General features: G+C 43.3%; 2 protein-coding genes across 2 annotated transcripts in view; both read left to right on the forward strand.

Moving 5' to 3' along the window:
* The first annotated feature begins 194 nt into the window (after positions 1-194).
* mindy3 (MINDY lysine 48 deubiquitinase 3) lies at positions 195-20,429 on the forward strand. Its single transcript, XM_084027986.1, has 16 exons — positions 195-313; positions 768-1,065; positions 1,448-1,527; positions 1,939-1,999; positions 2,101-2,313; positions 2,494-2,545; positions 3,294-3,408; positions 3,632-3,705; positions 3,822-3,901; positions 4,129-4,199; positions 5,126-5,206; positions 13,570-13,642; positions 15,712-15,784; positions 17,523-17,610; positions 18,524-18,595; positions 19,530-20,429. The coding sequence occupies exons 2-16, from the start codon at positions 972-974 to the stop codon at positions 19,677-19,679; spliced, it is 1,377 nt and encodes a 458-aa protein (XP_083884112.1). The 5' UTR covers positions 195-313; positions 768-971; the 3' UTR covers positions 19,680-20,429.
* A 1,899-nt stretch (positions 20,430-22,328) lies between these two features.
* itga8 (integrin, alpha 8) overlaps positions 22,329-27,934 on the forward strand; it is a 39,627-nt gene continuing 34,021 nt past the window's right edge. The window contains exons 1-5 of the mRNA XM_084026190.1: positions 22,329-22,756; positions 23,007-23,137; positions 25,907-26,007; positions 26,087-26,210; positions 27,642-27,703. Coding sequence (XP_083882316.1) covers positions 22,563-22,756; positions 23,007-23,137; positions 25,907-26,007; positions 26,087-26,210; positions 27,642-27,703 — 612 coding nt within the window. The 5' untranslated portion in view covers positions 22,329-22,562. The remainder of the gene's footprint in view (positions 22,757-23,006; positions 23,138-25,906; positions 26,008-26,086; positions 26,211-27,641; positions 27,704-27,934) is intronic.

Below are 27,934 nucleotides of genomic sequence, written 5' to 3' on the forward strand. Positions count from 1 at the left end.
CAAGACGCTGACAACTTAAGGCGGGCTTTAAATGAATCAAACGGTTCCCTGTTTGTGGGCGGGTGCTCAAAAAGATTGACAAGCCTATAGACCAATGAGGAAACGCCTTGCAGCCGTACCCTTTAACGCAGCTGGAACTTCCTGGATTTCAACCAATGGGCAGTCACGTCAAACGTACGCATAGATCTTTTTTCCTTTTTTTTTTAAACAATTCTGTTGTAAATAAACGAATGACAGAGGCGCTGCTGATATTTGAGATTGCTACCAAAATATAAAATCAATACGGAATCTCATTACGCGACTGTGTATCAAGGTAATTAAGATTTAACGATAACTATAACTAACAGTATGAATTCATAAAACTACTTTCGGCATCGTTTGTAATGTGAGAAATAATTGAATGACAAAGCACTGAAAGGTTAGCTGCTAGTATTAATGCTAATGCTAACTGCTGACATTACCAAGCCAGCAACTGCACTTAAACGTTATCGCTGACACCGTTATTTCACAAGAGCTCTATAAGGTATCAACGCCGCTGCATATAAAATGCTAACGTTAGCCGTATCCAGTGGTCAGTTTATTTCTAACCAACCGCTAACGCTAACTGACGTGAACGCAACTGTTAGCTTTCTCACTTGTTAATAAGAAGAGCGAGTAGGGTATATAGCATTACACTGCTATATAAACTATCTATATCGCGCAATTCTCGCATTAGATTAAGAGGTATGTGTTCCCAAATGGTAACCTTCCGTCCCATTGCTTTGCAGGCTGGTGTGGCTACGTTGATTTTCCGCCAGTTTGCTGCCAGCCACTAGAGTCACACTGTCGTGCAACACGGGTAGCTTGTGGCCAATGCCACAGGCTCGACCTGCTGAGAGAAGTGGACTATTAACCTCGGAAAGACCTACGAAGTTGGCCTCAACAGACAGAAGAGGGAGTGCCTGTGGACCTACAAGCAGCAAAATAGTGTCATGTCGGAGTTAAATAAAGAGGTGGTGGATTTGGTTTGGGGGAGACCCTCCAGTGGAGCAGTGTCTGCCTCCATCTTCCGTAGATGGATGCAAGGTATGATGCTCTCTCCATATGTTGATATTAATCATACAGTGTTTTTGCAGAACAGGTGTCACATTAAGTCATAAATTGTAGAGAGCTAAGTGTATCCATGTTTTAGTTCTCACTTTAAAGTACAATAGGTTATTTCTTTTGTTAGGTTCTCCTCACCAGATGAAAGTGAGATCAGCATTACAGTACCCTGCTGTTATGCATGTGGTTTAGTATGACTACTGCACATGATCATTTCTGTTCTAGAGATTAGCCTGCATTTGGTCAGTGGCCTTTGGTGCGAGAATGCATAAAGTTGTTGCTTTCTTATGTGTGAACCTTGAAACACCTTATGTGTTCTCACTGTGGACTTTAAAACGCTGTCTTGTCCATGTCTTTATCACAGGATTTGTTTTTTGTGAGAATGAGCAAACGGCTCTGGAGCAGTTTGAAGGAGGGCCGTGTGCTGTCCTTGCACCTGTCCAGGTATGGTCTAGTTCATCATCCTTGCACTACTTTCATGGCTCACTCTCGAATTCCAGCATATTTCCTAAGTATTAAGCCCTCACACACCTCCCACATGCTCACTGGCTGGAAGTGCTCAACGTTATGTTGTTAAGAATGGGACAATTTAGTCTGCAACATTCCACACCGTCCATAAGTTTACTTGGGGATTTTACAGTGAGCCAGCTTTTACAACTGGCAGACTGACTTGGAATGTGCATGAACGTTTATGAGTGTTATGTGTGTACGTATGGGTCACAATGCTCAATTGATCCCACATAAATAATATGATAATAAAAGTCTGTGAGAGCAGACTGCAGACAAACAACATAATTGCATATTGCACCATGGAATCATTTCGTGCTAATTTTAAAAGAGTTTGTTTCTTTGCAGGCTTTCCTCTTAAAGAACATTATCTTCAACAGAGAAAGTTCCAACTGGAGACAGATGACAGGTAGATTGTCCACACAGAAATGCAAACCATTGTGTTTGCTATTGTTTTATGTAGTTGTATGGCTTGTTAAATCACGTCTCTTTCATGTGCGTGTCTGTTAGAGGAGGAGCAGAAAACAGCACTGTGTTCCACGCTGAGTGAAATCCTCGAGTCTGCCTGCTCCAGCCCCTCCACAGGGTACTGCCTGGTGACCTGGGCCAAGGGACAAAGCCCACAAGCTAGCACACATACTAACACGCAGACACAGTTACAGTCACAAACACAGGACATGCCAGTGCCAGAGAGCAGCCAGCCGCCACAGGAACAGCAACCCAGTGAGTCCTACGCCTGTCACATCCAGAATAACAGTGCCAACTAATTCTCACGTATTTGTCTAAGCTTCGTCTTTACTATTAATGATTTAAAAAAAAAAAAGCAATTTTTAATGATGAACTATTTAAGTGTCATGTTTTTCTATGTCATGCTCTGATGCCACCATGTTTTCTTTTGCCTAGCTGCTTTGGCTGCCGAGGACATTAGCTTCGACCGATTTCACAGTGTTCTCCAGTAAGTGACCGCAGATGACACTTTGCATCTTTATATTCATGGCTGTCTCTTCCTCAGAGCAGACAATGTTGACATTAAATAATACTGTGGGTCTCTAGAGGGATTATGCTCACATATCCTTGTTTTACATTTGCCAATATGCAGTACTGGGATAGAGAACTACATATTCCTGAGAAGATAATACCAGCAGAGGGGCGGGGTGGTATTTAAATCATCTAGTCTGTAAGAATTGGCTTTCACATTGAATTGGTTATTTCAATGTGCTCACACTTTGCTGTCTCGGCACTTTAACTGATTGCTTAGTAAAAAAAAAAGAAGCTACCTCTCCCTACTCTTTCTCACATACATTCTGTCTGTCACACACACCCAAACTAATTGTATGCAAGGCTGCATTTGCCAGAGGAATATTGATATTTCATCACACAGCATACTGGCAGCTGAGACCACAGTCAGCAAAAAGCAGTGCTGACGCACAGTGAAGAAGTGCATGCTAACTAAGACCGACGATTTCACTAGCGAGCTTTCCAGGTTCCAAAAGAGTGTACTGGCATGAAATAGACAAGATTAGATTGTTCTTTGCTCTGATTAGGTTAATTTATGTCTGCCCCACTGTGAAAGTTATATTTACCAACCTGACATGACAGATACAATTAATACATCAGTGTCATTGAGCCTAAAACCCAACAACAACAAATCTGTCTTTTCAAGTATTCCATAAGTCAGCCTGATGTTTGTTCCCATCCTGCAGTAGGCGGACTGTTTTGTCAGTGTCTGGTCTCAAAGAGGAAGTGTTATCTCTCTACCACACCTGGAGGGGGTGCTGTGGAGTCTTGCTTTTCCTCTACTCTGTCATCCTCACCAAGGTAAAGAAAAGAAATGGCTAGAATTAGGGTTGTTGTTGTCTCTGGTAGCAAATGTATTAAGTTATTTGAATAATAATTTTTTTTTAAACCTGATACACATACGATTTTCCCTTTTATTAATGCTGTTTTAATCATTGTGTTTTCATTTCAAGTCATTTTTCCTGTGTGTCGCATCAATGTTCAAATACACCAACACAATCTAAGACTTATCTCTTCTGTGCAGGGCATAGAGAACATAAGAAATGAAATCCAGGACACAATGGAGCCTCTCATAGACCCTGTGCATGGCCATGGCAGGTATAAAAACACTTCTCTTCATCAAAGAAAATTATAGGTGATTGCAAGATCCTTTTTTGTGAGGTTATGTTTCTCTCTCAAACTCTTGATGTCTCCTTTCTTATCTATCTGTTCAGTCAGAGCCTGGTTAACCTCCTTGTAACTGGCCATGCTGTCTCTAATGTCTGGGATGGAGACAGGGAGTGTTCTGGCATGAGTAAGACTTCCAAGAAGTTATTGCATACTCACACAGACATGCCATATTCACACAGCATGCACACATATCAAACTCACAGAACTCAGTTTTGTGGCCCCAGATTTAAACCATATTCACCAGAGGGCAATAATTCTTACATCCCACAGCAAAAGGCACAAATTAATGCCAGTTTGACATCATTTAACTAATTCTCATGATGTTCTTTTTTTCTCTCCCTGTCTTGGTAGAACTGCATGGTATTCACAAACAAGCATCAGTTGGCTTCCTCACGCTTATGGAGTCCCTCCGTTACTGTAAGGTACAGACGACGCATACATAATGAGGATTTGTGTGTTTTTTTGTTTTTTTTTTCTTTTTTGATGAAGGCTTTATTGAGATGGACACTTACTGTATACACTAGGAGAGTGCTAGGAATACAAATAAACACAGAATGTTCACTGTTAGTACTAAGATGTGTGAAAACAAACCAGAGTGAGAGCTCCCGTGTGAACATATGTGTTTGGAGGGAGAAGTCCCAACAGACCAACAGTATACCCTCTCCAACTCTTTCTCACTACACTTTTATTTTCTGACACACATGTACTGTTGTAAAAATAGATCACAAAATAGATTTATAAATATGACTTACGTGACAACGTTTTATCGAGAAAATGGAATCTTGGCTATTTATTTATCATTGCCAAAATAAGCAAGCTAAAACAGCTGGAGTTGATACATGATCTCTGCAAGAAGGCAAAGTAAGCCGCTATAATAAGTTAAAAGCAGGTTTTGATTTTTGCCAAAGAAGGCTATTAAGAGGTGGTTTAAGAGACCAACTTGTATCAAATAAGGAGAGGTCTTCTCATATATATATATATATATATATATATATATATATATATATATATATACACCATTAATATATTTGGTTTATTGTTCTTGCATGGAAATCAAGTTTGAGCGGCATGTGAAGAAGAGCCGATAACTAATGAGCAACAACTCATGTGAAAATGAACATTAACATGGACATTGATGATATATATTTAATTATGTAACACTATTTCTTGAGCATTCAGAGAAGTATTATGCTGTTCATATACTGTGACATGTAATCGCTCTTCATAAATCAATGTACTTCATGAAAAGAAGACTTGTGTTTAACTCTAAACAATTACTGATACGTGATGAAAATGACTGAAAATAGATACTCATTTGTTACACATTCCTTTATTGTGTGTGTTTCAGGTCGGGACATTCCTCAAGTCTCCAAAATTCCCTATTTGGATCCTTGGCAGTGAAACTCACCTCTCTGTGTTTTTTGCCAAGGCAAGATCAATACACTCATCCATAAGCAACACATATTTCACTTACTCTGACAACCAGTGTGTAATATGAGCCGGTCTCCTCAGCAAGTTTGAAAAACCAAAATATGGAATGGGCTTAACAGATTTAATATAGTGCCGGTCAGATATCAATGTGGGGGGAAGAAAAGGAGGCAGAAAGGAAGGAGAGGGGGAAATGAGCACAGGAGATTGTCATATATGGCCAGTACTGTTTCTTGGCTTTTCAACTATCCAGCATTAAGGGAGGAAACTTTCCAAGGGTGAACTCAACAAGTGCACACACACACACACACACACACTTTCATCTTCATGCTCTCTCTTTCTCACTGTCACGCACACGAAAACACACAATTTAAGTTTCTTAACCATCTGTGATCAACTAAACAATGTGTAGTTCATGATGTATAACAATTATGTAAACTGCTGAATTTGGACTCCAGCGAGACCCTCCATTTACAGTATAGTTCTGTCTACCTTCACTGTCAGGTTAATTTCAACAACATGGATCATAGGTTTTTCTGTCTTGGCACTTGTTCATAAGAACATGTTTTTTTCTCCCAGGAACTAAGGAGACCCAGAAACAACACTCAGGAACTAAATAAATAGCAGCTCCTTTAGTGTAATCATGTTTGAGTTTCTGCTGCATCTCAACAAAAGAGGAATAGAATAGGAACATGGAAATTAGATTTAAAAGCATCTGCTTTGACTGAGAAACAATGATAGCATAGAACACGACATCACACTGTTGATTTAGTGACATTTAGATACATGTCAGAAAGGAGATGTTAGAGATAAAAGGACAGTAAAAGCAACATGCTGCTTACTGCTTTGATAGCAAGTAGCAAATGTAGGTTCACGCATTTGCCCAGTGTCTTGTTTGTTAGCAGTTTTGAATTTAGCTGTTGTTCATATGTCGTTAACGCTAAAACAAAAGTCCATCAAGGGCTTGATTGTGATTGACTGCTTTTTACAAGCTGTTGCATTCTGGACTTGTGTTTTACAAATCTTTGACATTCTGTGCTTCAGAAAGTACTACATCATAGTGTAAAGCTTTTTGTGAAACGTCCAGGAGACGAAACTGGAACCAGGTTAATGTGGTTAAATGCAGGAAAAACAAAATCTAAACATCCGGAAAGTGGTCTTCTGAAAAAGAATGCACAACCTGATTGAGGTCAAGTCTGTTGTTGTAATATTGATAGAAAGTTTGGCTCTTACACGTTTGAATCATTGCATCACTGTGCTAGTGTGAGTGTCAGTGTATATGCGTGTGTGGACACACGGACAAGCATGTTTATCATCTGTATCAGTGAACATGTAACATAATACATTGCTCTAGTCGATGTAGTTGAGCTGGCAGGTTTGGTTGTAACAAATTGATTCTCTCTGCTGTTGTGAAAATGGCACCAGAGAAGCAGAAGAATCCCAGGCAATCATCTCCATCATAATGCCACACCCTTAATACACCATTGATTAAAAGCTCAGTTACATGCATTAAGCAGAAGCCTGCGAGGCGAGTGGATCATATGATGAACCGAAGTCGTCATGCATGTGCTGATGACCAGACTTACAGATTGCTACAACTCCCCTGGCACTAGTGACATGTTCACACACACACACACACACACACACACAGTCTGTCTCTTACACATGCATTCCAGAGCCCAGGGAACCTAATCCTGATTAGCATTAGTGTGTGTTTGTGTGTGGCTTCAGGTGGATGGCTTCCTGTAGGGAATGTGATTCCAGAGTTCCCATCTGGATCCATTTGTCCCATTGGAGACTGAAAACACACTCAAACACACATGCATGCATACGTACTGACGTATAGGGCTGACGCTACACTTGGCCACCTCTACAACTTTGAGCCCAAGCTGAAGGGGGAAGCCACGGGGCAAGGGCACTCTGCCGGTAGACGGCACTCAGTGTGACCCTGTCCTCGATGAAAGTGAATCTATGTTTGGCGCTAATTTGATGCGCGCTGAGATTTCCCAGGCCTTAGTGATACAAAAATACACGCTACCTGGTTATGTAGCTTTTAGCTCCGATATAGAGCCATCCCCACAAAAGCAGAAAACCTGATCCCTGCTTCTGATGTGTCAGCGGCTCCTTCTGTTTGCCATTGGGGACGGGTGTGTATTCCCCCGAGTCAGTGTCAGTGTGTGACTGTGGCTTTCAGACCATCAGCTTAATACCATTAGTGTTTTTATCTAATCTGCCTACACAAAGGCCATTCCACCATCTCTGATCCCTACCCACAAACCCCCCGCATTCTCTCTCCTCTGTTGTATTAATGTGTGTGTGGATGTGAGAAAGAGGCTGAGTGTGTATAATGGCATGTAATGGGATCTGTTTTTGGACAAGAGTTTCTGAGACGCCAGAGGAAGGAGTGAAAGAAAGAGAGAGATAGACAGAGTGAAGGAGACGAGGGATGGGTGATGTATGAGACATATCATGCAATATGTTTAAAAGGGGATCTTTCTTCCTTCCTTTTACCCTCCTGTCTTTGAAGTAACGATCCACTCCGGTGTACTGCAGGTTGGTTGCCTAAGTAAAGGATTCCCTTGGGCATCTCAGCAAACCTCTTCAGATTATTGGTCCCTCCTGGGAAGGAAAGGGGAAGAAAGGAAGTAGAAAGGAAGGATGCACATTAAATATGGTGCAGTGGTCACTCAGGGGAAGGGAAGGGGGGGGATATCCTCCTGTGACACCTCTCATCGGTCTTTCCTCTCCTCTCGCTGAGTGATGAGGTTCACAGGCTGTATCTCTGCTTCTCGAGGGAGATGCATGTATGTTTCTGTGTGTGTCTGTGTACAGTAGTCGTGTTCTGGGTCAATGATTTAAGAGGAGAGAGCAGCCGCTGTGGCGCTTTGTGTCCCTTAAGGCTTGAGCTCCTGTCTGCAAATCGTCCTGCGTGGACTGGTAAGGAGCAGGAAGTTGAAAGACAAGTGTGCAGACAAAGTTATTGTAGGTCCGTTTCCTTCAGTGAGGCTTTATTGGCAAACATTCAGCAATAGTGTTGCATATGTTTCCAGATAATAGAAAAGTATCACAATACCCTGCCATTATAAATAGTACTATACCCTATGTATTAGTCCCACACATAGACACATGAAATATGGACCTAGTCTCCATGATTTCACCCATAGGTTTCAGAAGACTCGGAGTGGGTCGTCCTTACGGCAGTAACCACACAGCCCAACTCTAAACATTGGTAAAGAGGTGGATCATTTGGGTTATGCAGCAGAGCAGACAGTTAGACATTTAGTAATTATGTTGATCTTTTGAGTTATATAAAAGATTCACCCACATACAGCTGTCATGAATGAGGATATTGGCTAAAGAGACACAAGTCTGAAGTGGCCATTTGAGGAACTGCACTTCTTGGCACTTCCGCGTTGGCTATTTGCAAATACAAGTGCTCTTGCCAGCCGTCCACGACTTGTCGACAAAGCAGTCACAGCGTGAAATTTGACACTAAGTACTGTTGCAGAGTTTTGAATGCAATAATAAGTGAGGCGTCATAAATTTGATTAGTTTTTATTGACTGCTTCATCAGAATCAATCATTTGAATTTATAACATGATATAATATTAATGCAACGTTTATATGCGATACTGAATGATGATCGTCCCCCCCGGTGTTCAGAAAGGTAGTTGGAACAAGTGTGTGCCGTCTGTTAAAGAGGATTACTTCTGTTAGGGTCAGTATCATCAGACGCTTCGGGTCACACACAACCACAAAATAACAAAGCGGTGTACATTAACAGTCATTAATAACCTGTGACAGGTCAGACAATAGGTTATTGTAGTGGGATGAAAAGCTGTCTGTGTCAGTGTGTGTGTGCTGCATTATTCTCCCTTTTCCCCCGTGTGTCGTTCCGTTATAGGACCCATCATTACGCTATATAGCTATCCTCTGGTGTTGCCTCTCTTTTATGAGGAGACACAGTCTTTCTCATCCAAGACAGCTCCATAAATCACTACTTTGTCCTGTATGTCACACCAAGAACACATACACACACACGATACAGTAGCTGCTGCAGACACTCCTTATGTAGCAAGGGGGATAGGTTTTCCATTGTATTCAAAATCACATGGAAAAGGCTAGTTAATAGGGGTGTAGCAGTACACTAAGTTCATGGTTCGGTATGTAATGTAGAAAGAAACTACTCTTTTTTTTTTCTTGTTTTATAAATGATTAACATTTAACAGTTGCTTATTGGCCATAATTCTTACTTTTACAGTTAATGCGCTAATAACAAAAAATCACAGAATATGTCTGACTAAAATGCCCACGTGAACCCACATTGTACATTGCACGACAATCCTGTATTGTCTATGATCGTGTGTGGTCACATACAGCAAACGCAGCGATAAACACTCGTATTATTTATTGCTGTGGCTCAGTCTGACTCTGCAGTGGGCGGCTGCCTGAACGCTGTGGGGAGAGGGACTCGCCTTCCAGTCTGGTTTTGTTTTCTTCAGCTAATCAATACATTCTGGTGATACCGTCGTAAATTAAATGTTTGAACTGCTTCCACAGGTGAACCTGACTTCACTTTAACAATGTCTGCGTGCAGTTTGACCCAAATCGTGGTCCAATGAGCTTGATTAAACCAGCCAACCGGGCTAAGCCAACTAGCAACTTGTGCGCTGCATTCCGGGTTGAACTCCAGAATTTCTGTTCCACGTGTGCGGGCAGTAGACACATACCAAAAATGTCTGGTCCAAACACGTGTTCTGCCCCTACTAGTTAAGGTGAAAACACACAAACACTGTACATAACCAGCCCACAGACTCCCTCCTGAGGTTCCTCCTCAGCCTGTCATGTAGTAAGGCTGTCGCTGCCTGCTAGGAACAAGGCAGGAGACACTGTCCGAGACCTCTGCTTTGTTGTCTTGAAACTGATCCCTTCAAACGCACTCTATGGCCACTCAGAGCCTCTCAGCACACACAATAGCTCTTTGGCTGGACCGGAGGGAAAGAAAGAGTAACTCTAGTAAAGTACTATGCCTACCTGTCTTTCCTGAAGTACCTACCTGCATGAGGAGATAAAGGACAAAGGGGCGGGAAGCAATAATGGAAGAAAAAGTCAAGGGTCGGGGTACAGGAAATGCTCCAAAATTGTCGTTGCTACTTAGCACAGGAAAATGCGTGTACAAAGGGGTGGAATTCAGCAAGTGAAAGAACAAGAGAGGAAAAAAGCCTCGGGGATGAGTTGTCAACCTAACAGAGCCACTAAGTCTAGCAAGGAGAGAGCAACAGAAGTGCAGATGGCTATAGTTGAAGGTTGAGGCAGTGGTCAGTAGAGCCTCTCCAAAAAGACTTTACCTGGAAGGGATTAAAAAAAAAGAATCACCATTGTTTCTTTGGTCATTTGATATTGGCTCTTAAAGAAGACTTGTTTGATTTCATTGATGGTATTCTTGTTTTGCTGAGAGCAAATGTTCTGCTCTACTTTGTGTATTGAAGTCCTTGCTTTGTTCCTATGTAGGTTAGCTTGTTGTTGCTCTGTTAAGGGGGTCAAGGATTTGTGCAAAAAAAAGTCCGACATTGGAATTGATTTCATAAGGCACACGTACACTGTTGCACTGATGCCAGGTCCTTCTGGGAGAGTGTGTGTCATTGCACTGCATCTCTGCATGAGGAAGAACATTTGCGATGTTGAGAGAACGGGATGCCGACTTGTATTATAAGCAAACAACTTTCGGCAGGGTGCAGGCCTGATTATTGCAGATTTTCTCTCTTACTCAGACACACATACGTACTGTAACACAGTGGGATCGAGAGGAAAGAAACACAAGAGACACAAAAATACACACACATACCTTCCCTGTGGAGAGTTTTAGCTCCATGACATGTTTTCCAACTCAGCAGCATCTTCCTCAGGCCTCTAATAAAACATAGATCAAAGACAGCCAGGCAAACCTGTCATCACACACACACACACACACAATCATGTAATTTCTGCTGCCATTGTGTGTCTATGCAAGATTTTACCCTCACAGCGTTGAGCGTTGTCTTTTCCATGTGAAAATCAGCCTCATTATAGTGTGTACAGATTAACAATACTAGTATGTTTTTGTTGTTTGGTCTGTACATTAACTCTTACTTAAGTCTTTGTTTTCTGGTAGTGTTACTATGGTTTTACCAGATGATTTATAGACTGTGTCTATACAGCTCTAGAAGTTAACTGAGCTTTAGTTCATGAGGCACATCTGACTTACGGCAGCAGGATTGTATATGGCAGCCAAAGATCCTCATCACTTTGGGAAGAGATCCATGTTTTCTTCAGGTCAGGTATACTGTTTATAAATGCAATGCGTTTAGTTCTAGCTGCGGTTTATCATAACGAGTCATTTTTCCAGATGCATGGTTGCCTGTTAATTCTACTTTTGGGATGTTTGTCTTTAGAATGCAGTCGAAGGAACTTTTTATAAGCACTTTATTCCCCCCAAGACACTAAAATGACCCTCGTCCACCCCTGTAAGTGAAACATAGACATATCAAGCTAATGACAAATGGACGGTCAGATTTATGGAGCCTGTAATGTTAACACACCAGGACCCTGCTATTCTCTATGTGACAGAACAGTGTGTGAGCGTGTGTTCACTGGCCTCTGCCTGTTTTTCTTTGCATCTGAAGAGCCGGCAGCTGGGAGTCATCTCTTCTCGATGTGTCCCCCTGAACCCCTTAGCCCACCCCCCTTCCCCTGAGTAAGCCCTGAATTCGTTAATAAGTGGACCATGAAACCCTAGCAGCCTCCGTGGATCTGAGGCTCAAGCTTTAATAAACGCCAGCTAAAGGAGATGAGCAGGGTTCATTTGCTCTCCAAAAACATCGTGTGTTTGTCCATAAACACAATCCCTCCCTCACTCATAAGGAAGGACAGTGAGAACCCTCTGACTCTCGCCTCAGCTCTTTGAACGTGTGTGTGTGTGTGTGTGGTGTGTGTGTGGTGTGTGTGTGTGTGTGTGATGGATACGGATCTTATTTCATCCTCTACTAGAAAAATATCCCTTCCATCCTGGGGTTTCTCAACTCCTTAAAATGATTTTATCAGGCAATATATGTTCAAGAACCTTGCACCCTGTTATCATTGCTTGCTTGCAGTGTTCAATGGTTATCGCACTGTTTAACTTACTGTAAGCTCTGGAAAAGATCTGAGTTTTAAGATATCCGATAATGCTTAGAAATATAAGATAAGAGAGGGCATCGGAAAACGTCCGTATCCCACGGGATCCGTCTCTGGGTTTAAGGGTTCAGCATTCTCAAAACTCACGTGTTCATTCAGTGTGTCATCATCTAACAGCATCCCAGGTTCAAATGTGGACACCAGTTCAAAATGGCCACACTCAGAGGAACTTCGTCTGGCTACGTCCTACTGCTTCCCCGACCCCTCCGTGTCTTTTGTGTTTCTTTAGTATTTCAATACAAACTAATCTTACAAACTTGTGCACCGTTTCATGTGGCATTTGTGTCGTTGTGCTCAGTTGCAAAAGGGATGGAATTAGTTGAAAAATGAAAAAAGGCAGTGGTGGTGATATTTGTCAGATTCACTTGTTTCACAAAGTTACAAAAAGTGTCCAATGTGGATACATCCATGTGAGCTGAGGAGGTTTTATATGCTTTTAGATGGTCTGACAAGGATTTAGTTTGAAGCACGCTGAGGCCCTCATAGTGTAGAGTACAAGGAACTGTTCATTTAATCAGCATCTACATTGTAGTGGCCAGTCAGGCAGGGGCATCACACACACACACACACATTTCTGATCTCCCTGCCAACGCTGCTCTTTTAAACTCCAGCAACAAACAAACACTGGAGAGCTTGTCATAAATCATGGGCTGTATATGTAAGGCTCGATTTCCTGATTGTGTGTTTGGAGCCAAAACAAGCCGTCTGACTTTATCAGTAGATCAGTTAATAACCCCAATGGATTCCGGTGATTGCATTGGCCCCTTAGATTACCCATAGTCACACACACATGCATGTACGATGTACATTAGCACTGCATCCCACACTACTGCAATGGGGGGTAATGCTGTATGTTGACGGCTCACTGTAGCGTGTCCTACATTAGTGCTGCTAAACCTTGACAAGAACAATCAACATTAGTTGTGATCTAGAGGGTTGTTCTAATGTTTCAACACTGATGAAGCTACGTTCTCCACAATGTGATCAAATTCTTCCTCGCGTCCTCACTCTATCTTCACTCCTCACTTTAGTCAAAAGTGTTGTCACTTTTCAGTCCAAACTCTTTATATTGCTATACAAACCCCCTCCTTTTGCTCTTTTCTTCCCCTCTCATTAATTTCTTCCTATCTTTCTGTTTCTCCTTCCTTATAGGAGATGTCCCTGGTCGGTCCCGAGTCTCCATCAGAACAGGCCAGGAGGGTCTTCCAGTCATTTGATCCTGAAGGTAATGAACAACAACTGTGTGTGTTGTGTATATTGTACACCTCATTATGTTGGTCTGCCCCCCTTCACTCCCAGCACACTTGTTTTTATAGACTATTACTCTTTTGCTCATTACGACACCGGCTTTATGAAAATCCTGGCACACAGATGTACTTTGATTAATCGTATCTCACTCTAACAGCTACACACAAACACATTGCGTTAACAAAATCGTGGCTTCGTTGCGTTACTCTTCCCTTCCTTCAGGTTGAGCAGATGCATTCATAACCTCCACGGCCCTCCTCGCCTCTTCTCTCTTGTTTCTTGTCTCCATTGTTTTTGTTCTGTAGTCAGAACGCGGGTCTGTTCCTCTCCTCTCATCTCCACTGTTGTTGTTTAGGTTGGTGAGATCAGTTCCTCTTACAGCTGAGTCAACCGTTCCTCTCTTCCCTGTCTCCTCCTCCTAAACCTCCTTTCTTGTCACTTCCAGGTGACTGGGGGTAACAGGCGAGGGGAAATAATGACTGTAGAAAGTTTAAAGAAAAGACAAAAAGTCGGAAGGCTGCCGCGTTCTTTTATATAGCTTTTAGTTTGCGTGTGTTCGCAGGCACAAGAAATAGTACTGAAATGAAGCATTTGGTCCTAACAGCTGCTGTGTAATGTTTTTCTTCTGCTGTCGAGCGATGCAGAGATGTCGGGAGTCGCGCTTAATAATGACCATGTTAACATCACACACTTAAGTCAGGCATAAGGCATACCTTCATATTTATGTGTTTTTAATGTGAAATGAAGTGTGCTGTTCTCAGTTGCCATAAACATGATTCACTATCATGCTCATAGGAACAGCATCATTAGAGATCTGTGGTGTAATAGGGTATTACAGTGAGATTAATCCTAAAAGCTGAAAAGTGCTCGGGCTTTACTTTGACAGCAAATATGTAAAATTAACTCTCTGAGACCTTTTTCTTCCCCTTTTGTTCTTCAACTGTCTTTTTCTGTTACACATAATACGGCATTTCCCATCCTCAAATCCACTTCTGGTATCATCTGCCAGGATGTTCTGCTAGCCATATGCTCTTTTCTCACCCACAAACTTGTGCAAAGACACACACCATGCATGGGCCACAGTATTTGCATCCACATGAATACACATGTATACACACATGGAAGAAAGATGCACCATGACACACACGCACACACATAGTCACACACCACAGTGTATACACACATGCTGTAGTTGAGAGCTGTGTAAAAAGCCTTTAAATCTGCCTGTGTCACATGTAGAGTCAGCACAGCTCCCTCTGTTGTGGAAAAGGGGCGCCAGACACATTCAGACACACTACAGTGAGTCACAGGGCATACACATTCTGCAACCCGCTGTCTCATGATGTTCTTTAATCGGCTATATGGTGTTTGTCATCGCCCCAGTGTGTCTGTGTGTGCGTGTACGTGTGTGATTGTGTGCGTGTGTGTGTGTGTGTGTGTGTGTGTGTTCTGCTTGCTGCCAGACCATCAATTGTAGCTTCAAGACAATAACAGCTGGCATTGAAGAGGGTAGATTAAGTTGCTTGAGGGCAGAGGAGAAGAGCGCCCGTCCGTTAATTCTTCTTCTCAGCACAGTTTGAGTTTATGTGTGCACCTAAACAACAGGACACATGGGCTCACCTGCTGATGTTTAAATGAGACAAATCTGTAAGTGCCCAGACACAAACACAAATATTCTTTCAGGCAAAAAACACATGTTAGTGTTTAAAGTGTTCCTTCTCAGGTAAAGCAATCATCAGAGGCATGGAATGTAGGTCAGAGAGAACGGACAAGGTGTGTGTGTGTGTGTGTGTGTGTGTGTGTGTGTGTGTGTGTGTGTGTGTGTGTGTGTGTGTGTGTGTGTGTGTGTGTGTGTGTGTGTGTGTGTGTGTGTGTGTGTGTGTGTGTGTGTGTGTGTGTGTGTGTGTGTGTGTGTGTGTGTGTGTGTGTGTGTGTGTGTGTGATACAGACTGTGCCATATCTGTATATATCTTTATTTTATGTTCTGTCAGGGTCAGCCAGTGCATCAGTCTCTCTCTCTCTCTCTCTCTCTCTCTCTCTCTCCAGATAATGGCTTCATCCCGGAGTCTCTGCTGGAGGACGTGATGAAAGCCCTTGACCTTGTCTCCGAGCCCGAGTAGTAAGTGCTTGCATGTTCAAGTGTGTGTGTGTGTGTGTGCGTGTGTGTGTGTCGCACCTGTAGAGCTTCTAAAGTTCTAACTCCTAAGTCACGGCCAGGCCAGGTCAGTAGCCCTCTGCTCATGTTTCACTACCAGGCAACTATAAAGTAAGACCAGAGAGAGCCCACTATAAAAGCTCAGGAAGAAAGAAAGAAAGAAAGAACGAAGGAAAGAGTCAGAAACAGAGGCTTAGAGGGAGATCATTAACGGCCGGAAGAAAGACCGTGAGAGGGAGGAAATGCTTTAAAGTGCCGCTTCAAACAGAAGCACGTTCTCATCTGAGGAACAGTAAGCCCAAATGCTGCAGCCATGGGCCTCGGCCAAGTAACTGGACTACTGATCTGCTCTGCAGAAGCCCAGATGGGCGATACATCACAACATACAACTTGAGTTATTGCACAGATTTCACCATTTGAATAAAGTAACATCCTTAGTTCTTGGGGGAGGGGGATGATTAATAGAAGTATGTAGGCATACTAAATTGAGGGCTTTCATCAAAAGTGTTTTCAAGTGATGCTGTAACGCTACATATCCTGTGACCAGTGGCCATCAGCTGCTATCATTTGTGGTTAGCCAACTTTGTGAACACCGACTGTTCTCAGCAAAAGTCAGGACACAGCTTCGAGGAATTATCGTCTCTTGATCATTTGCTTTGCAGTGTTTGGGACAGTTATTAACACTCAAGAGCTTAAAATCATCAATTCTTGTGTATTGTGATTTTTTTTTTCTCTCTAACTAATTAAACTTTAAAATTATGAAAAAATGTTAATCCACTAAAAAGCACACTGCCCTGAATGCCACTTCAGCTTCATAATAAACATCAAAACACCTTGGGTATCATTATTGTGTCCACAAAATGAATCTCCCATTTATTGCATATGGACCAAATCTAGGATATCGACTCCAACAAATTACTGAAAAACATTGACAGATTATTATTCCCTGTCTTTGTGTAACTCTTAAATAAGACAATGCACAGTTAGAAATGATAAACACGTGGAACCATCATCTCATGTCCGGTCCAATGATGCGTTCATAAACAGTATAGCCATAGAGTACAGTCGATCACATGCAAACCCACCACAAACCATTCATTCCCTTGAACACACAACCCCTTATTGATGAAAACTAGATTTGTCTTGAACCCTGTGGAGATATTGCTGGATTTGTCATGTTGCTCAATGACACATCAGCAGGGCCACTACCTTTTCTGTATGCTGTCCTGCTGCACATGCTACTTGTAATGATAGATGGCTGGAGAAACCTTAATTTCCTTCCCTCTGTGTCTTGGAATAACCCCTGCTTCTCTCCTTCCTGCCTTAAAAGGGCAATCTGACCAGATTTTTTTATCACGGTGGACTAATAATAACACTGATCTAACACGTAGGAATGTCTGGAAAGAGATATATTTAGTTGCACCATGATATTCATGAAAAAATGCACGTGTGCACCAAAACACGCATCATGAGTCCACATTGAGTGATGAGGTGATCGTAAATTTGACTTGGTATTCATACGTAAAACATCGCAGACTGTTATTTTGTGCTGATCTGATGGCTCCTTCCAAACCTCCTCTTTTTTTTTCTTTTTAAATCTGCATGTTTTCTGTTTCAGGATTTCTTCATCTGTTTTCCTCTACTCACTTTATATTTACTTCCTTCCCCATCCGTCTCTCTTTCTATCTCCGTGCCCTCTCAGTGTCAGTCTGGTGAAGAGCAAACTGGATCCAGAGAGTTTGGGCATCATTCTTCTGGGCCCGTTCCTGTTGGAGTTTTTCCCAGATCAGGTATAAATAAGCATGTGTGAGGAGGTGGACTTCCACCATAAAGATACACACACACACACACACACACACACACACACACACACACACACACACACACACACACACACACACACACACACAGTATGACGAATACCTTCCATATCATCCATATCACAGCTAAAACACATGGACAAAGAGTGATACACACACACACGTTTGAGTGACGGTAATTCCAAAAGCATATGTGGAGTGCTGTTTTAGCAAATTAAAGGTTTTCATGCCCAAAAACATTCCTGTGGTGTCTCATGTGAAATGTATGCGTGTGTTCACCATCGCATGGTGTTGCTTGCAGAACAGCAGAAAGAGCGGTAAGATGCCGTGATGAGGCAGAGCAAGCGAGGAAGGAAAAGGGGTAGATAGAGGGGAACTGTGTTAAAGTGATCAGGGCTTCAGGGACTCACCAGAGGAATGGCCCCGAGCCGCAAAGAAATTATACTACCATTAGCCAACTGGACACACACACTCAGACACATGTGGGATTGGGGTGAGGGTTAGGGTTTCATATATAGGCATATAAACATGAGAGGCTGGACACGCTCCCAGACAACACACCCTCTTATCATTCTGCACCTTTCAGGCCAAAGTCCCTGGAAGTGTTTTGGCTCAGTGTCATTTTTCGGACGTTTTTGTAATGTTGAACGTTTTCTGGTAATTGGAGTTGGGCTTTGCTTCGATGCACAAATGCACCCGCTTAAATTGAACAGGGATTTGATGTTAAGCTTTGGTTGCAGGCAGAGAAGTGTCCGTTTTACTTTTCGCTCCAAAAATGTTCTGCCTCTGTGGTTCTGTACCTCCATCTCAGTGAGAACAGTTTGCTTGGAGCCTCTTTAACAACACTGCATTTTTCTCACTCCGCTCCCCGCCTCTGTTTCAGGATTCAGGAATCCCAGACTCATTTCCCATCTACCACTACAATGGACTTAAACAGTCCAACTACAACGAGAGGGTAAGGCACTATTTCATCTTCAGGTTTGTCATCGCAACTGATTGTGGTTCGTTTTCGTATTCCCTCCGTCTCTCTGCCTGTTGGTCTTCTTCTTTTCCCGTCATCATTAGTGTACACGCACACACACACACACACTCTCACACATATACAGCCAGCCAGCCACTCCAAAATAAACAGAAGCTATCACAAGCCCTAATAGCCTGTCCATCCACCCAAAAACCCTGGCTTAACCTTCTATTTCTCCAATTTCAACACGGAGGCTCCTGTCAGCTCCCTCGCTGTGACAAATGTTCAAATGCAGGCCGATCAAGCAGGCTTAGTTTGATGGATGCTGGTCAGAGGCTGTAATTGGTGGCTGTTTAAAAAAAAAAAAACTGGTACTCAGGAATATCACTTTCTTCATCTGTCAGCTTTGTCTGCTCTGTAATGCAGATATTTTCCCTACAGCTACCTGCTAGTGTAAGAAGGGCACCACATGTGTGCCCACACAAAGCACACGCCTACACACACACATATACACATGGCAGCAAGGCGCCTATAAGGTTGTGATGGCTATTCCATTCCCATAGCTCCAGATGGGGAAAACAGACCTGCTGACTGCAATCCCCTGCAGCTGGGGTGTGTGTGTGTGTGTGTGTGTGTGTGTGTGTGTGTGTGTGTGTGTGTGTGTGTGTGTGTGTGTGTGTGTGTGTGTGTGTGTGTGTGTGTGTGTGTGTGTGTGTGTGTGTGTGTGTGTGTGTGTGTGTGTGTGTGTGTGTGTGTGTGTGTGTGTGTGTGTGTGTGTGTGTGTTTGTTGTATACTTGCATCTATCCTTTGCATCTCACCCTTGAAGTGTCTGAACAAGGTTTGATAGAGTCAAAGATGGCAGAAAGTGTTTCCATCTGTGTGTTTCGTTCACTCTGAGTATCGACCCCCCCGTGCGTGTGTTTTCAGGTGGAGTATGTGGAAGGGACGGCTTTGGTGCTGGGCTTCGAGGACCCCATGGTTCGGACAGACGACACTCCGGTCAAGCGCTGCCTACAGACCAGGTGGCCCTACATCGAGCTTCTGTGGAGCACCGACCGCTCTCCGTCGCTGAACTAGCACCGACACAGTCCGTGTGTGTGTCTGTGTACGTGGATGGACCACACACACTCTCCAACTTCCTCTCTGCACGCTGACCCGTGGACGGTCAGCAGGTTACGACTGACATGCATACACATATACAACATAAGAATGAGGGGAAAATACGAATGCACACAACAAGAGACTGAGACAGACATGTTCATGGACTCGACATACATGCCTTGAGATCCATTCTTCCATCCTGACACATTCCACAAAAATTCAAACTCACCTTTACAGTTCATGCTTCTGTCCGTTCACCACGGCTTGTAACTGACACACATGATATTGGTGATGGAATAATTTAAAAGGAGGAAAAGAAAGTTTTTTATTTTATTACAGCTACAAAGTGTTTGGAGAGCAAACTGGTTCAGTTCAGTGACTCCCGTGTGTCACGGAAACACGTGCTGAACCACATGTACAGCCAGTCGACTGAAACACTACTGTTAATCCAGCTATAGGACTGTTCGAGGGAATACCTACCAAAGCCTTCCACATGTGAGAACACACACACACACACCGTCACACTCACTGATAAGCGTTTACAGCATAAAGGGACCAACCCGACACAGAGAGCAGGAGTTCCTTCATTGTTTTCACCCAGATGAAGCTGGTTTAGGTGCTCTGTGTGTGAGCGTTTCATGCCCCACATTAGGATCTTGACCAAGTGTCCATGTATTTATTATCACGCTCAAAGGTTCTGGAATAAACACTCTTTTTTTGTTCAAATGCTGTGTGGTTCCGTAGCTTTACAAATCATAGATGTCCTCTTCTGTGTGTCTTTTTCACATAAATCTCTTCAGGTTTGGGACGTCCTAGGTCTGTCTGGATCCCCTCGACACCCCTGGATCACACACCAACTCATGTTTCATGTCCCAAGAGACTCTAAATTAGTCATTCTAAATCACCAAGACACTAATGGTGACTGAAGTACCTCTCTGTAAACAGAAACGATTCCTCCTCAGACATAAAACTGCATGCTTTTGTTTGCTCATCAACATTCCTAGGAAGACGCATGAAACCTTGTCCTTTTTATAAGGCATCCTAAAACACAGCAGCCCACAGCCACAGTTACTACCATTCTGCATGTTAAGTCGCCACTAAAGTCAGGTGGCAAGTGTTATAGGAGTCGCACTTTCTAGCACAGTACTGGCTTTGGCGTTGGCGTACCTGCAGATATCCTGGCTCCAGTATACGTCCATGCACATGAGGGTTGTAATATTGGCAGGGTGTGTGTCTAATGGATTTGTCTAATGCAGAAAGGATGTGGGCCTAACCTGACATAACAGTCTGCTGAAGAGTCTCAGGAGTTTGTAAAGAGAGATGTGGGCATAGTGGGTTGAATATAAAGCACTACTGTGCAAGAATCAATCCAGACAGACCTGCAGTAAATCTGATCAGTGTGTGAGTATATATGTGTGTATGTGTAGTCCCTGAAAACTGAATAACTGAGAGTTTTATTGGACGTAAGACAGCGGAGAAAATAATAACAGATGGAAGTACGTGCATGCCGAAACTGAGCTGCATTAAACATGTTACCTGACATCCTAACACTGGTGCCAGATAGGGCAGCCGGACAGGAATGCGTCTGCTGCCTCCTCATTCCATCATCACCATCTCTTTATTTTTCTTCTTTTTCTCTGCTTCTTCATGTTTTTCCCTCTCCTCAAAGGTTTCCGTAGTAACGGCTGAGAAAGGAGAGACCCTCTCCCTTGCTCTCTGCTCTTTCACACACTCTTCATTGTTGCACAAAAAGGATCAGCTACCTGAAAGTTTCCACTTATAATGGAAAGCATAAAGGAAGTAGACATGGTTACTGGAAAGGTTTGAGGGATGGATGGAAGGAAATGTGTTGAAATGGAGAGCAGGGCAGCTAGAGGGCATGGGGGTTAGAAACGTCTCCATCTGGCGGGTCAAGGTCTGGGTTCTTCTCTCACGTTTTACCTCACCATCTCACCTGGTTCTTATCAAGACCCCTGACAGAAAACACACTCCGCTGACAGGAGTGCTGCTCCGCTGCAGTCTCACTGTGAAGCCATTACTAATGTTCCCAGAAAGCTTAGTTCAATTTCAACAAACTCCCCAGGCTGATCAATAGCAGATTGGGACTTTGAAGTATAGTTGCAACTTCCACTTTTATCTTCTCCTCTTCATACAGATCTAGATTTAAAAAAATAAAAGAAAGTGAGCTGAATATCCCCAAAAACAGACAGGTCGGTCACCTTTCTAACCTTTTTCTTGTTAAATCTAGTCGATTTAACAATCACTGACGTAATTACAAGAGATGAATCCCAACGGAACGGAACGCAGCCCCGTGAGCTGGATTTGTCTGAGAGGCTGGTTTTACATCTCATTTAATATTATTTATTGTTTCACGGTGAAGCCTCCAATTCGCCACAGAAAATGTGTTGGTGCCATATAAGGAGCAGTGACGCGCCTTTGAGCGCTCAGATGTGGTCTGTGTGTGTGTGTGTGTGTGTGTGTGTGTGTGTGTGTGTGTGTGTGTGTGTGTGTGTGTGTGTGTGTGTGTGTGTAGGGGGTAAAGTTTGATCCAGTGGGCGGGGGCGCGGCTGTGGAGCTGAGACAGAGCTGGTGGTTTCAGGGTGTCGGGAGGCAGTTTGGGGGACCGCAGTAATCCATTGACAGCTAGTTGGCGGTCTCGACCCGGATAAACCTACCTCACCTGCACGGAGGAGTCTCTCTCTCTCTCTCTCTCTCTCTCTCTCTCTCTCTCTCTCTCTCTCTCTCTCTCTCTCTCTCTCTCCCTCTCTCCCTCTCTCTCTCCCTCTCTCTCTCTCTCTCCCTCTCTCACCCAGTTCCCTCTAACTTTGTGAGCAGTGCGCGTCGGCTTGTTCTGTGGGGATGGAGCGTGCACCGGACTGTGCTTCCTCCGCCGGGATGTTCATCCTCGGGCTGCTGTCGGTGCTGTGGCCGGGGCTAAATGGAGTTTGGAGCTTTAACCTTTACGCAGAGCATCCTACGGTTTATAAGGGACCCGACGGGAGTTATTTCGGCTACTCCGTGGACTTCTACCAAGCCAGCTCCGACAGCAACACGTGAGTGACTGAAGTTGTGCCATCAGAGATAAAGTGTACCTGTAGTTTAACCTGCCAGGATTGCTTTGCAGTAGACTCAATAGAATAGAAATGAATCAAATGATGAGAGGTGGAAAGTGGGCTTCTATCCACAGACACAGCAATAACTCAGATTTCTGCTGCACAGAGCAAAAGAAAGTCATGAAAGTAAGTTTGCATAATGCATTGTACACTTTCCTGCATGTACCGTGGTTTTTCTTTTGCCCACCAGGATCAGTGTGTTGGTGGGGGCTCCCAAGGCGAACACCTCTCAGCCCGGCATTATAGAGGCAGGGGCCGTCTACTACTGCCCCTGGCCAGGACTCCCCGACAGCTGCAGACAGATACCTTTTGATAATTCCAGTGAGTAACCTGAAAGCTTTTTCATTTTTGTTTTAATTTCACGGATCCCAACCAGACCTCCTGGGGCCCCACTGCTTATAATCATGTTCCACTCCAGTTGTAAAGAGTTTGTGTTGTTTTGTGCCCTTTTATAGTCAGGGGTGGCCCCAGATGTTACTCCATCTATTTGGACCCAGCTTTGTAACCTGTGGATGTGTGTGTGGATATGCGTTGGCACATGCTGTTGCATAAAAAAGAAAGATAGATAAGGCATATGGGTCTCATCAGCTTCATCTACAACAAAGGTGGCTGCCGGCTTTGCTGCTACAAGCCTGCCTCATGTTGATTATGGTTTTCAATATATTATCATCAAGGTTAGCTGTCCAATCAGCCTGTGTTTGTGGGTCTAATGTCTCTGATGCACGCTTTTCCATCTGAGCGGCGAGTGTGTGTGCAGGAGGTAGAGAGGTCGAACAAGTGAGAAAGCGAGAGAGAGGGGAGGGGGCAAACTGTATGCACATGGGAATTTAGCTCCCCTTCAGACAAAAGGGGGATTGGATGAGGTCTGCTTTTTATTAGATCTCGAAAATGTATCCCTGTCTCCTCTCCTCTCCCCACCCCTGGTCTCTGTCTCCCTCCCTCTCTTTGTTTTTCTGTTTGTTTGGGTGGACTTCTATTATCTTTGTGAGGACCACAAAAAGAGAGATGCAGAAAGAACTGACCTTCTGTTGCACTCTTGACTTTGACGGAAGCGTTTAAGTCATTTGTCGGGAGAACTTGATTATCAGACGGGAATCAGAGGAAGTTTTAAATTCAATTCAATTCAATTCAATTTTATTTATTTATAAGGCACCTTTCATACAGGGAATGCAACACAAAGTGCCGTACAGAAAATACAAATTTAGAAAATAAAAACAACGCAACAACAACAATAAAAACAACAACAACAGAAAGAAAGACCCGACCCCCCCACCCGGAACACACTCGCACACTCACACTAACATGCACACAACTCAGGTATGGACACCACGCACACACACGCACACACACACCCCCACGCACTGCATTGGCTAAAACTGTATACATGGAGATTAGATTGTAGCAGAGTTAACAGTATCACAAGTTCAAGTTTGAGTTGAGAAGTATGTTAGATGTGTGAATGTAATTGGGTCTTTTGCTCGCTTGCTGCCTGTCGATGGCGCATGAATGAAACCGCTACTAGCTGATCAGCTGATGCAAGCAGGACTTCATTTGTCTGCCTGAACTAAAGCAAGGATTCATGCAAATGAGTGTGACATTCCAAAGGAAGCACCATTTTTTTGTTGTTGTTGTTATTCTGGTCCAAAGGGATTCTTTTTAGAGTTTAAAGTGTATTAAGGAAAATGTGGATACTAAAAGAAGGAGAGGAACACATGTGTGTAGTCACATGTTCATGTGTGCATCTATTCACTAGAATGGGTAGGTGATTGATGACGGTGGCCACGGTGGATATTTCTAGAGTTACAGCAGGCCCTTTATTACAGGTATAAACCAGACTATACACATATACACTCATGCACACTGCTAAAAAGAACCAGCATGAGCGTGCACCACATCTGTGTGCACTGTACTGGTTAATATCCATACGCCGGCCTCAGATGTGCCTGAGCATGTGTGTGTGTGTGTGTGTGTGTGTGCGTCGCTTCAGTGACGTTATGCAGATGTATCATGTTGTGCCAGGGCTGCAGGAGGTTAAGACAGGGGCTGATATGGTGATGGTTATTGCATGTCTGTGTACCAGGAAAGGATACACGCATCAATCACAGAATGAATTATTTAGAGAAAATACAGAATTATTTCTCTTTCCATTATTCAGGGAAGCCTGATGTAGTGATCCTGTTCATACACAAATGAGAGAGCTTCACACTACATTCAGTCCTCTGCTAAAAAGGGTTGCTTGTCTCTATTAGAGGATTCCTCATTCACTACCTTAATGTCTACACCTGTCCTGGGTTTAAAAAGAACTTTCATGAGTCTGGTTCTTTTACCTTTAGGTCTATGATACGATGAGCATGATGTCCTCTTGTATTAAATATTGTAGTGATATATCTTCAGATATTAGAATCCTTTATATAAAAGCATGCAAACACACAATTTGGACGTCCTCATGTATCCTGCAAGTGATGGTGGTGACAAGGAATAAATTGAGAGATTGACTTCGTAGCAAATAAACTTCACAACAATCCTCTATGCACCTGCTGTTATGTATTTATTGTCTGCCAGTATGGTATGTGTGTGTGCCCACTTTAGTGTGTGTGCACGTGCTAAAGGAAGGTGTTTAACGCGGAGGGTTTCTGCACGGCTCTAAAGAGACCCAGCTGGTCTTTAACAACGCTGGAAAATATCTACAACAGAGCAAAGACACACATGCACTCACACCAAATCTGACACTTTATTGTGAGTCGACTGGGAAGTGCTCTTAATGTGCAAATACAACTGTGTGTGTGTGTTATAGTCTTTTAAGTGTTATGACATTTTATAGGCAAAGCTTTGACTGAAGAAAAGCCTCCAGCACCCTGACAAATGTTTCTGGGGGGCAAATGGGGTTTTGATGTTTCTTATAGGCCTCTTTAAGACTGTTGCTGTTTGTTCTTGCTTATCAAGGACAAATGCTTTCCACTCACACGGGCAGAGCTGCAGGCCACATTACCACAGTCAATATAGCCTTTTACTGGTGTCATTATGAAATGTCGTCTTTCATTCCCATTTTAATGTCTTTTCCACTCCCCCACCGTCTCCGCCTCTCCCCAGATAACAGGATGATAAAGGTAAACGGCACCAGGGAGCCGCTGGAGTTCAAGTCGCACCAGTGGTTCGGAGCGTCGGTCAGGACGCACAAAGGAAAAGTAGTGGTGAGCGGAAACGGCATCCATTAATTGTCAGACGTCAGTGTTTCTTCAGACGGGGAATCACAGTGTTATTTGTTGTTAGGCATGTGCTCCTCTCTACCACTGGAGGACGGTGAAGCTGAGCGGGGAGAAGGACCCCGTGGGGACCTGCTATGTGGCCGTCCAGAACTTCAGCGCCTACGCAGAGTACTCACCCTGCAGGACCAGTGAGTCACTCTGCAGCCTCCTCTCCCACTGTCTCCATCTCCCCTTTTACTGCCTTCCATTCTCCTTCCCTTTTGTTTTTCTCTGTTGCTCTCTGCCGTCAGTAGGAACAAAAATGAACCATAGCATTGAGAATGTTATGGCTTTAACAGGCCGTAGTGTAATATACTGTGTCTTGCATCAGTGTCACATGTCATATGTCATAATATGGCATAAAGTTTAAATACGGTGAACTGATTTTTATGTCCGCCTATAAAACATAATATCTTGGCCTCTGGTTTAAAGGGTCGGTTCACTGAAATAACACGCAAAACAATTCTCACTTCCCTCCGGGCAGATAGTTTAGACTTGATTTGTCCGTGTTTTGATACATCTGTCTCTGAGATAGCACTGAAATGTATATTTAAATAACCCAACTGCAGCATATATTACCTGTAGCGATGCGCCTGCTACCCATGATAATCCACAGATTTCACAGCGGACAATTAGCATTGAATCTGAAGTAAAAAGGCTTTATGTTGATAGCATATTAAAAACACACTTCTATTGTATTTGTGCGGAGGCCGACATCTCACTGCTGGATATCTCAAAAGCTGATATCTCTACTTCCTGTCATCAGTTCAGTAAATGAGATTCATGGGATTCTCCGAGATCCATCCCCGTCTTCATCTCCGGCTCTTTCTTTCTCTTTGGCTTTCTTCCTGTGACCCGTCTGTCTGTACGGTGATATGAGGCACCAGCAGAGTATGATAAGGAGAGACGGAGGCTATCAGGTGGCACATCGTAAACAGCAGATCAAACACAGGCCTTATCATCTACTCCACCATCCGCTCTGCATAAAGTACCTCACTGCTCACACTCACACACACCGCTTCATGCTTACACTCCCTCTAGTAATTGAAGGTTGTTAAAGATCTCTACTTTGTTGTTTATGTCAGTTTTGACTAATCAAGACAAGAATAATCACGTTGTAAACTCGATTGTTCTCAAGGGGGGGAACACTGCAGAGGAAGTATTCTTTTATCCTGTTATCAAGTATGATTTCTCTGCCAGAGACAGATTTATATTTTCTTGCTTTATCCCAACGTGAATCTATGGCCACTCGGACTATTTCAATAACTCACAATTAGTTTATATGTGCACGTGTGTCATTACACATCATTAAGCTTCACATCAGGGTGCCTCCCAGATGGGGAACAATTTATAATGTGCGCATATGTTTTCAGTATTTTAAACAGAAACACACCACGGTGGTTCAACATTTTTATGGCAACTCTAATAGCTTTTTCATAATTATTTTTTTAGAGTTAAATTGTTTAATCTGGTAGAAGTAATGCACTCGGCAAAGGTAGCTGGAGAGTTTGCTAGAGCTTCGTTCCAGAAAATGTATTTTATTCTAACGTTTTTGAAAGACATGTTTGTGTGGTTTTCAGATGATCCAGATCCAGAGGGACAGGGGTTCTGCCAGGCTGGCTTCAGTGTGGATTTCACCAAGGTGAAGTTTGCCGCATCAATCAGTACACTATCGCCATGACAACACCCTGCACACAATTTGTCCCCTGTAAAAGTGCAAGCAGAGGGGTTTCTTCTAACAGGAGACTCCCTTCTTAGATTTACAGTCATGGGGAAGATGAGAGTTTGTCCCAGAAGGATCCCCCCCCCATCGCCTCCAAACATAATAGACCAAACACACACAATTACACATTCTTTCACTGCGTAGTCAATG

This window comes from Eutrigla gurnardus (genome assembly GCF_963514095.1).
Source record: "Eutrigla gurnardus genome assembly, chromosome: 14".
NCBI lineage: Eukaryota > Metazoa > Chordata > Actinopteri > Perciformes > Triglidae > Eutrigla > Eutrigla gurnardus.